General features: G+C 54.2%; 2 protein-coding genes across 3 annotated transcripts in view; one reads left to right on the forward strand and one right to left on the reverse strand.

Annotated features, from left to right (window-relative positions):
• The window catches only part of SARM1 (sterile alpha and TIR motif containing 1), a 27,526-nt gene extending 18,900 nt beyond the window's left edge, over positions 1-8,626 (forward strand). The window contains exons 9-10 of one of the 2 annotated variants that reach the window (XR_006341187.1): positions 16-500; positions 8,490-8,626. Coding sequence is in view for 1 of the 2 variants with exons in the window: in XM_043903167.1 (XP_043759102.1) it covers positions 16-157 (142 nt within the window). In the remaining variant the exon portion in view is untranslated. Of the gene's footprint in view, positions 1-15; positions 5,037-8,489 lie in introns of those variants that run through there. The other variant, XM_043903167.1, reaches the window with a different exon arrangement.
• On the reverse strand, positions 2,537-10,158 carry SLC46A1 (solute carrier family 46 member 1). The gene is made up of 5 exons (XM_043903168.1): positions 9,882-10,158; positions 7,955-8,807; positions 6,563-6,646; positions 4,653-4,809; positions 2,537-4,125 (listed from the first exon to the last, which is right to left on the reverse strand). Exons 1-5 carry the CDS (start codon positions 10,107-10,109, stop codon positions 4,068-4,070), a joined length of 1,380 nt encoding a protein of 459 aa, XP_043759103.1. The 5' UTR covers positions 10,110-10,158; the 3' UTR covers positions 2,537-4,067.
• Between the last annotated feature and the right edge of the window lie 766 nt (positions 10,159-10,924).

The following is a 10,924-nucleotide window of genomic DNA, read 5'->3' on the forward strand; positions in this document are numbered from 1 at the left end:
CCTGTGTACCCACAGGTGGTCCCACGAGTACCAGGAGGCCACCATTGAGAAGATCATCCGCTTCCTGCAGGGCCGCTCCTCCCGGGACTCGTCTGCTGGCTCAGACACCAGTTTGGAGGGCACTGCACCCCCTGGGCCCCATCTAACCAGCCCCTAGCTCCCATTTCCATCATGACTCCCATTTCCATTATCCCCCCCACCCCAGTGGAACAGCCCCTCAAACTGGCCTCCCTGGGCTGAAACAGCCTGGGCTCTTCTCAGGAAATGGCTCTCTAACTCCCCTGCCCTCATGGTCCACCTCAAACCCAGCGTCCTCAGTATCTGCAAAGGGAAGGGAAGCCAGGCGCTGGGGGTGCTAAGACCTCCCCCAGGCCCTTGCCCTCAGTTCCTGTCTTGAGTGTGGAAAGGTCACTGCTCAGCTGAGGAGGTTCTGGAGGAGGAGGGTTTGCTGTGTGTTAACCGTTCCTGCCCTGCCAACAGCCAGCTTGAGTAGAGTGAAGGTAGGCAAAGTCCGGCAGGGCTTGGTGGCACGGCCACCCCTCTCCGCCAAGCAAGGGCTTGGGCCCGGGAGCCAGCCAGGGATGAGGGGCCAGCCATGGTCGCCACCTGCGCCTGGCCCCCGTGCTCACCACTTCCTACCGCCCTGTGGCCTTGCCTCGTAACCACTCAGGGCCCTTAGCTAGCCTGACCTGGTCCCAGGTCCCCTCCCAGCCTTCCTGACGTGCAGCCTCCTTTGCCACATCTGGGGTCAGGGTGACGGCGAGCCGGCCCTCACACTGGCTGGTCGGCAGCTGTGGCCTGTGCTCACGGGTGCGGTGGGAGCTCCTGCTTGGGCCTGAGCAGGGGAGGCTGCGTCTCAGAGGGCAGCTAGTCAACCTATTATGCCTTGGTGCTGTGTGCCAGACCTCTGCCTAGCCTGGCTCAGCCCCTCATCCACCCAAGCTGCTCACCACCAACTGACTCAGGGAGGTGGAGCGAGGCGGCCCCCTGGGGCAGCAGCAGTAGCCTGGGCAGAACTTGTAACTCCCCCAGGTGTGAACCCACTGCCACCCCCCCGACCCCCTAGAGGAGGGGCAGGGCCGGTGAGGAGAGGCAAGATCCTGAAGAGGGGAAAGGGGTGCATCTCAATCACCGGGGGGTTTTGTTAAAATTTCATTCAGGACACCTGGGGTGGGATGCATTCCTCATGAACTCCCGGGTGGGCTAAAGCTGGTGATCACGGAGTGACATTCAGTACCTTAAGGAGCCAGGCTCCAAGGCCTCACAGATGTCAGTCATTTCCCTGACACTTCACCCCCTGGCCTCTAATCACCAGAGCAACCTTACCTGGTATCATCTCCGTCTGACAGAGAAGGAACTGAATGATGTGCCCAGTGTCCCAAGTCTCCAGAGACAGCCCCAGGACATAGACCGGGCCTCCTGGAGCCCTGTCCACGGCCGGGGGCCCTGTTCTCTTGAGAATTATCCAGGAGGCTGCACCCCGGGCAGGGCTGTTGCTCTACAGAACCGCCGGCTTCCCTCTTGCCCCCAGTACTCTAGCCATGGGGGACAGGCTTTCACAACAGACGGCTGACCCAGAGACTATAAAGAAATAACCGAGGAGAAGTGTCCCTCGGCCCCTTTCTCCGCTGGGGTGGAGAGCATCTCCTGCCAGTAAGTGCAGGCTCCAGCTAATAGGCTCAGCGGGCACCGGCCCAGCCCCTCCCCTCCCAGGGGCAGGGGTTCACACCTGGCTCGGCTCCCAGAGCTGCCTCCCACGATGCAAGCCAGGCCCCTCCAGGCTTGGGACTCCTTCCTTCCACCCCCCTCCCTGCCAGACATACTAGCCGGTCCTCTGCGTGCCCTTGACCCTTTCTCCTTCATGCTTCATGAACGCCCACCAGTGTTAGGCAGGCCCTGGACAGGACAGTACTGAGGCAGACTGGATGCTGCCCCCAAGAGCAGAGGCAGTAACAATATAATGTGATGAGTCTCCTCCAGAGGCCTTGTCTTCTTGTTCCCCATCAGTCCCACTCCCTCCAGAGGTCCCTCACGAGCAGTACTCGGAGAGGTTGCCCAGCACACCCTCCACTGCTGCCTGCCTCCTCTCTCTCTCTGGGGAATCAGCCCAGCCTCCAGGCCCTGCTGGAGCAGCTGAAATAAAAATCCTCGCTCTGCCAGGCCAGTGCATTCAGGGGCCTGCCTCCCTTGCCATAAGAAACCACTGCCCCGATCACAGCCAGGGCAGGCACCATGGCCCTCACCGTCCACCTAGGCCTGGCCTCACAGAGCCTCTCCTGAGACAGAGGGCTGAGAAACAGCCTTCCCCCACCCCCAGCCTGCTCTGACATTGCTTTGAAGGATCAGAGTTTTCTGCTTGGATGGGCTGTAACTGCTGCCCCCACTATGGGGCTGAGTCAGCCTCACCCCACCCCACCCCTCTCCGAGACCATGACCTTGCTCATGACCAAGAAACACTCAAAAGTCAAAAGTCCAGCTCCAACTCATTCAGCCTTCCCTGGGCTCCACGAATAGAGGCATTCCATTTTAGAATGTATGAGGTAGGAAGGATCTAAGAACAATATTTATTCTAGTGTTTCCTAACTTGTCTGAACCATGACCAAACAATTGGGGGTGTCGCTGAGCGAGCCCTTCACAGAAGGCCACACCCGAGTCAGAGGCAGTACCTGGAGTAGATCCCAGGCCTGAGGTCAATCCAGAGCCTTTTTGCACCGCTGGGCCAGGAAAGGGGCCTCTCCTCACCTGATCTCACGACAGGGGATAGAGACACGGGACTCTGGTAACAGGCCACAACTGACCTTGGTTTGCCTTGGGCCACCCCCATTTTACCTGCATGATTTCTAGCCAGGAAATGAATGAGGGCAGAAATACCAGCAGGGGGGATGCCCTGTGGCCAGTTCTGTTTTGAAGAGTCAGGTGTTAATCTGATTTGCTTGGGGTCTTATGGGCCTCATCAAAGCCGGCCTTAAGACCCAATCTGATTCTGCCTTTCAACTTCAGGCTTCCCTAATGCCCTAGAAATGGGCCCCGCATTCTCTGGGACTTGGGCCTCCTGTACCACAGGGGGAGGCTGGACCTATCTCCAGGTTCCTGTTGACCTACAGGTGCTCAAGGGAGGGTGTCGGCACATGGCCATGCTGAAATGCCTAGAGATGGGGGGTGTTACAGAGAGCTGAATGGTTAACAAAAATTGATTCCATTTGGGCTGGCTGTAGCCAGGAAGATCGAGACGGGTGCCTTCAGGGAGTGGATCTCTGACCCTGAGGAATAAGCAGCCAGGGCTCTGCCCAGAGCTTCCTCACTGGCCTGATGCAAGCGTGCCAGCGCTTTGCCTCCCAGAAGCTCAGAAGACAATGGGCAGTCAGATGAGGAATGAGCCAGCTGTGCCCGGTGCCAATCTCATGGCAACTCTGGGGTCTCCTGTCCTTTCCAGCAGCTGCTGCTGCCTGGACTATGGTGGGCAAACTGGGAAAACAAGGCCCCATAGCCTAATGCTATGGGGGAGCCAGGAAGTTCATTTCAGGGCGATTATACTGACTTATGATGATTGGCACTGCTAAGCCCAGCATATTAATTGCCACCCAGGGACAGCAGCATTCTCCCTCCAGGGGACACCAAGTCCCTCCCACAACCCTCCCTCCCCGAAAGGTACCATATTCATCACTAAGGACTGATAAATTGAATACTCCGAGCTGCCCAGTTTGGGTTGGAAGCAGAGGTGCCAGCCCTCAGGCTTCAACCGGTCCCTCCGTCAGGACCTCGCCCCTCCCCTGGAGGGTTCTTCTGTGTGATTCATGGCCTAAAGGGTAAACAGATCCCTGTTCCAAATAGGGGCTCCCCCACCCCCTGCCCTGAGTGGGGGACAATTCGAGATCTGGGAGTCCTAGGCTGGCACAGCTGTGGATGAGGCAGGGGCCTTGGTCCAGGTTGACCATCCTGTCCAAGGTGAACACAGCCCTTTGGGGCGATCTGCTGCTATGCTAAGGGCTGGGATCCAGATGCAGCTCCTTCCAGTTGGTCAGCGCTCATGTTGCTCCTCTTGCCCCCTGTCCTCGGGTCCAGGCAGATCAGGGGCTCTGGGAAAACTCCTGGAATTCAGGGCAATGATTATCCCTTTCCAGTATCCTGTGAGAGACCAAAGAGAGAGTTCAGACTTAACATGGGGGGGACCCTCAACTCCTGGAGGAGTGACATGGGCTTTATTGGGTGGGCTGATCCAGGTAACCCCCCCCTTCCCCGCAAGCTAAGAGGTGGAAGACAAGACAGAGGGCTTGGGGGAAGAAAAGCAAGTGGGTCAGATGGGCATGGGGCCCAGCCACAGCTATCCCAGGAAGCTCTCCAGGCTTCCCTTTAGTGCATTTCTGCCACAGCTGTTGCATCTGTAAAATGGGAACAGAGAGGGGCGAGGGGAACTGAGTAGGAGAACACAGCCCTGCCAAGCAGCACTGTGAGCGTGTCCCTTCCCCTGCTGGCCTCTGCCTTGCCCCTGGAGAACCGCTCCCAGAGAATCAGGCAGCGGTCTGCAAGGGGAGAGAGAGACACCCACAGGGGGAGAGGTCCAGAAACAAGGAGGTCGGGAGGAGGAGGAGGAGGAAGAGGAGCCCTTTAGGTAAACGGCTCCGTTCTGACCATGAGTCACAGCCCTGTATTACCCCATCAGGATGGCCGGGATGAAGAGCAGTCCAGCTCCCAGGAGGAAGGGGAAGCCCTTCATGAGGTTCAGGGTGGCTGGGTAGAGCGAGTTGAAGATGCCAGAGGCCATCAGCATGGCCAAGCCATTCACACAGGCCAGAGCAGAAAAGAGAGCGCCTGTGAAGAAATAAATACCACACAGCAATTTGAAAGGCCTAAATGCAAATTCTGGCACTACTACCTAACAGCTGTGTGATCTGGGGCAAGCCACTTCACCTGAGTCTGACCTTTCTCACCTATAAACCCTACATCATGTGTTGTGTATGATAAGGCTTCAGTGAGGTCATACATGGAGAGCACCTGTGCTATAAAACAAACGGCTGTTATTAAATCTATTACAAGGACGTGTGATGCCTTCTCGAAGAAGTTTGATAAAGTCTGATAAAATCATGTGGGGTTTATCCCCTTTGGAATCATCTCCTGTTTAGGATAAATTTCTGGGTTAATTCTCAGTTTCAATACTTATTAGCTGTGTGATCACTGAATAAGTCATTTATCTTTCTGGGTTTCTGTCCCCCTTCTGTTCAACAAGGACATTACCTTTCATGGATTGTTAGGAATGCTGGTAACATTATATACACAGGTAAAGCACCTATGCCAGGGCCTGCCCTCCTACAGGCAGTCAGTTAGCAAAGGCTGTTCTTTTCTCCTGTTCCTCTTGGCATCTCTGGGCACAGTGAAGGAGCTAGAAAAAGACTTATTGAGTGAATGAATGGAAACAACAGAATGGTTGTGAATGAATGGTTCTGGAGACAACAGAACCCATGGTGGGATATATGACATGAAAATCTCTGCCATCACCAGAACCTCTTTCCAGAGTAGAAGGGAAAAAGAGGATAAGCCAGATGTTTTCTGACTGCGATCTAAAGACCCAGTGACCCGAGAAACTAGTCTTTATAGTTATGCCAACAGAACACGAATTCTGCAAAGTAAGCTCAATCCTGGGCTTCCCTGGTGAGTCGGATGGTAAAGAACCTGCCCGCAGCATAGGAGACTCGGGTTCGATTCCTGGGTCAGGAAGGTTCCCCGGGAGAAGGGAATGGCAACCCACTCCAGTACTGTTGCCTGGAGAGTTTCAAGGGCAAAGGAGCCTGGTGGGCTACGGTCCAGGGGGTCGCATGCAACTGAGTCAGATATAACTGAGTGATTAACACTTTCATTTCACTCTTGCTTTGAAGCTCAACCTAACAGAAGTTGAGATTAAACTATCAGACTGTCAGAGCTCGAAGGGCCTACAGATGTCACCAAGAGCAATTCATGTGTGTTACAGATGAGGAAACAGGCCCAGAGAGGGAAAGGGACCTACCTAAGATCACACAGCCAGTGTGAAAGAGCCAGGACTAAAAACCCAGATCCCAAGCCCTGGTGCTCTTAAAAACACACCTGGGTGTGCAACCTAGGCCCACCACTTACTGAGTGATCTTAGGTGAATCAGTTTAACACTCTGGGCCTTTGTTTCATCTGCCATGCAGAAACAATGAAACCGAAGTCACCAAGTTGTTTTGTTTCCTTCGAGCTTGGACACTCTGACCCCAGGGAAGCAGGGGCCTGTGGCATCATGTCCATTTTGCAGATGGAAAAGCTGAATTCTGGAAAAGGTATATCCTCTGCTGGGCTTAAAAACATAAGCCCAGCAAAAGATCATAATCACATGCAGCTGACTGCAAATTCCGACTATGATTTGGTCAGAAAATGCAAATCCCTGTGATCCTCTGCCAGCCCTGGGCGTTTGGACAGCAACGCAGTTGTCTTAGCTACTTCTCCAAGGTGGGAGGAAGGAAGGTAAGCTCCTCCCAGCCCATAGCTGCCCTCACCCAGTTTAGGCAACACTGGCCTGAGGAACCAGACGCAGGCTGACCCTGATACTCACCCTGCTCCGATTGCCTCACCCGTCTAGAGAGCTTGGCCCGGATGATAGGAGTGACGACCAATGACAGGAAGAGGAGCCCGTATCCTGGGGAGAAAGAAGGAAAGATGGAGAGAATGGGGCTGGGGAGGGGGTGCCCCAGTGAGATGTAGCAGAGCTCTTGTGTCCACCCCATGAGGGACGCAGGTTAGACACCGGAAGAACTTCCCTGATGAGGAAGGAGATGATGACGGTGCACAGTAAGCACACAGTAAATGTGAGTTCCTTTTCAATGGACATCTAGTGACTCACAGGCTTATACTGTTTCCTTAGAAACCGTTTCTCTCCCTCATGCAACTGTTACCTCCTCAGCAAAACTGCAAACTGTTAAAGGGCAGTGGAGCCTCCAAAGTGGGTACATGATGAGGCCCCACCCCCAGAGCCCCTGAAGGTGACAGGCACCCCCAAATCCCTGAGCAATGACAGTGCCTTCATCATCTCTGCGGCCCTAAAGGCCTTGAGCCCAGTACTGAAGGAAAAGGTACCTGGTCCCCATCAGCTGCACTGTCCAGAGGAGCAGCCACATTAAGAAGTCTGTGATTACTGGGACTTCCCTGGTGGCCCAGTGGTTGAGAATCCACTTTCCAATGCAGGGGATGAAGGTTTGATCCCTGGTTGGGGAACTAAGATCCCACATGGCTCAGGGCAACTAAGCCTGTGTGCTCCAACTAGAGAGGCCCAAGTGCTGCAACAACTGAGCCCTCAAACTCTAGAGCCCATGTGCAGCAACAAGAGAAAGCCCGTGTGCCTCCACGCCAAACATTTTTAAAAAAAATTCTTTTTTAAATCTGTGATTACTGAATGGCTGACTGTACACATTTTCAGGCTCTATTAAAATAAATCTGTCCATTCAGGAAAGTGAACTTCCTCATTTTCAGCTGTCCCCTCCAACCAAAAAGAAAAGAAGAACTAACACAAGCAGGAATCTGATAGCTGTGGTCTGAGAAGGCTGGCTTTTTTAAAAAACCCAAAGAAGCTGACCAAGGTCCTGTGACCCTTATCAGAGAAGTGAGCATTAAGGCATTAACAGCATGGACTTTGCTTAAAAGCACCAGGGGAAGTGGGAGGCCAGGGAGTGAAGCAATTAGTGTACAAGCGATACTATTGTCTTTGGCTCTATCTTACAATATTTATGGTTGGTAATGTGAATTAATTACTTTGGCTACTGAAGGTCTATCTTCTCTGTATAACAGGTGGGGTTTTTTTTTTTAATGAGATTTCTTAGTCGTCTGTCCTCCAGTGCAGGCTAGGGCCCCAGTCATGTTTCCAAAGACATGAGCACAAACTGCATTTGGGGACAACACGTGGCCACCCAACAATACTGAAACAAACTGTCGCTGAACCCATACACTTTACCTGTGAACATGAGGGGTGTGATGGTAGCAAATGCGAAGACCATCATCCCCAGGATATTGAAGATCAGGCCAATCTCAGCCACCCAGGTGTCGGCCAGGCAGTACTGCAGAAGCCGCAGACCCAGCAGGCTGGTGAGGTATGGGAGCTGCTGAGCTGCAGAACCGTAGCTGATCAGCCGAGAGTCCCAGCAGAGGGGTGCGCTCAGCTCATAGAGGGTCAAGATGTCCTGGGCCCCAAGGTGCACAGTGATCATCACGAAGATGGCCAATGAGTACAGGGCTAAGTGCTTCCTGGATTTCTCCGGGGCCTGGGTCACATAGAGCTGGATGATGGATCGGTGGTGACGGAGTGTGAAGAGACGGGTAGGTGTCCGCTCCTTCACTGTCTCACCAAAGCAGAATGCTGCATAGAGAGTCATGACGGTCAGCAAGGCCAAGGAGAGCCAGAAGGGGTTGACATAAACCTGCTCCTTGAGCAAGTAGCCACCAATGAAGCTCGCCAGCATCCCTGCCACCCCAATGCATGCTTCCAACAGGGCCATTCGGATGGTACGGGTGTGACTGGAGCTGACATCAGCCACAGAGGCAAAGCCAGCGGCCAGGAGCCCACTGAAATCGCCGAGAAGGGCACAAAGGATGCGGCCCAGTACCAAGTAGCCGATGTGGAGCTGCAGCTGAACCACAAAGATGGACAGCACGGTCTGGAGCAGCAGGCCGAGGGAGGCCAGCACCAGCAGCGGGCGGCGGCCCACACAGTCACTCCAGGCGCCCAGCAGGGTGGACGAGAAGAGTCCCACCAGGAAGCCGCCCAGGTTCATGTAGAGGGTCCAGTGGGAGGTAAGTGTCTCCACTTTCTGTGGGGGCAAGAGTTGTATTAAGGGGAGGCTGGGGTTACTATCCCTCACTCTGGGCTGCCCACCCCCCACACCCCCTCACCCACCTGGGAGGTACAGGGATCGGGACTTTCTCTGAAGCCCTAAACCTCAAGAGAATTTTAGTATGGATGCTGGAGAGGGTATGGGAAATTTGTAAGATCCATTCCTTACTTTTACCACTGTGAATGAAAAATGCTGCTGCTATATCAGGGTTCAATCCCTGAGTTGGGAAGATCCCTAGAGAAGGAAATGGCAACCCGCTCCAGTATTCTCGCCTGGGAAATCCCACAGATGGAGCAGCCTTGTGGGCTACAGTCCATGGGGTTGCAAAGAGTCGGACATAACTGAGTGACTAACACTTATCACTTGTAGTCTTTTGCTGTTCCTCCAACCTGGTTTTTATCACAAAACTCCTATATATCCTGGCTCCTCCCTTATCTCTCAGGAGCAGTCCTTCGGAGCTGTCTGAGAGACTGCCTCCAGGGCTTGAGTCCTCAGAAAGGTAGCTAAATAAGACAATTTTCGGGGCTTCCCTGATGGCTCAGCGGTAAAGAATCCACCTGCCAGTGCAGGAGACACAGGTTCGGTCCCTGGTCGGGGAAGATCCACCTGCTGCAGGGTAACTAAGCCTGTGCGCCACAACGACCGAGCCTGTGCTCTAGAGCCCTGTCCCCAAACAAGGGAAGCCACCGCAGTGAGAAGGCCCAGCACTCTGCAACTAGAGAGTAGCCCCCGCTGGACACAACTAGAGAAAAGTCGGGGCAACCATGAAGACCCAGCATAGCCAAAAATAAAACTGAAAAAAAATCTCATCTTTTTAAGTTGTGCGTTTTGTTTTTTCAGTAAATACCCCCTTGTTAACCCTCCAAGCTCGCTTTATCTGCGTCAGCTTTAAGCATCTCTACACCGCAGTTCTCGGACTCCAGCTTTGGCTCCCGCCCCGCCCACCACCCAAGATCCTAACCCCCCGCGGCCGTCCCCATCTTTACCCAGGCCCCGCCCCTGCCACGCTCCTCGCTTCCCCGCCCCCACACCCACGCGCGCGGCCCCTACCTGCGCGATGGGGTCCACGCTGTGGTTGCTGCAGCTGCCCCTGTGACGGGTGCCATTATAGCCAAGGTCTGCACTGAAACGGTGCCACAGGTACTGCGTGGTCACCGGGCCCTGCAGGACCAAGGCGAAGTTGGCGAGGAAGACGAGTGGCTCCACGCAGCCGCGGCACAGCACGGACCGGGTGGGCCAGGCGCGGGGCTCGCCCGGGGAGTTCGCGCGCCTCTCCATGCTTGTGGTTCCTTGCAGAGTTGGCGCAAGGCAGAAGGCTCATCTTTCTGCGCCTGCGCTCAGCGTCTTTTTTTTTTTTTTTTTTTTCAAAGTGGGCGGGGCGGGGCCAGGACTGGTGAGCCCCTCTTTCCTCTCAGCCCCTCCTTCTCTGGGCTGGGAGGGCAGGCGGGGGGGCCCCCCCGAACTCCTGACTTACAGAGTGACCTCGCCTGCAAACTTTGCTAAGATATCGCCCGGCACTCCTTCCCAGGCCCCGAAACCCCCATAACAGTAGGAGAATATGAATAATTAACATTCATTGATCGCTTACTATGTTCTGGGCGCTGTACTAAACTCCACGTGGGTTTATCTCCCAACAACTTTATAAGCTAGTTATTGTTAAGGATCCCAATTTACCCATAAAGAGACAAGAACAATCGGGCATTCAAAGCCGAGCTGGAAAAACACACGACTTCTGATGTCTGTGCTGATGTTCTGCCCTGCGACAGAGCGACTCGGTGGATAAAAGTGCAGCCTCCAATTCTACTGCCTCAATTCCATCACCTAGGTTCTGGGCATGCCACTTGGCTCTTTGTGCCTCCGTTTCTTCATCTTTAAAAGGATGGTGCTAATAGAATGTGACTCAAAGAGTTGCTCGGGAAGCACAATGTCTGATATATTGTAAATGCTATAATTGTAATGAATAGACTGTCACTTGTTCCCCTTCTGCCCACAGGATCTTTTTCCTGGGAAGCTAGTCTGTTTCTGGGGCTGGGTCATGGCTCTGCAGTGCCCTTGGAGGAGCAGAGGAGGAGGAGATGGTGGAGGGCCTGGGA

Source organism: Cervus elaphus, chromosome 5 (assembly GCF_910594005.1).
Source record: "Cervus elaphus chromosome 5, mCerEla1.1, whole genome shotgun sequence".
Taxonomy (NCBI): Eukaryota; Metazoa; Chordata; class Mammalia; order Artiodactyla; family Cervidae; genus Cervus; species Cervus elaphus.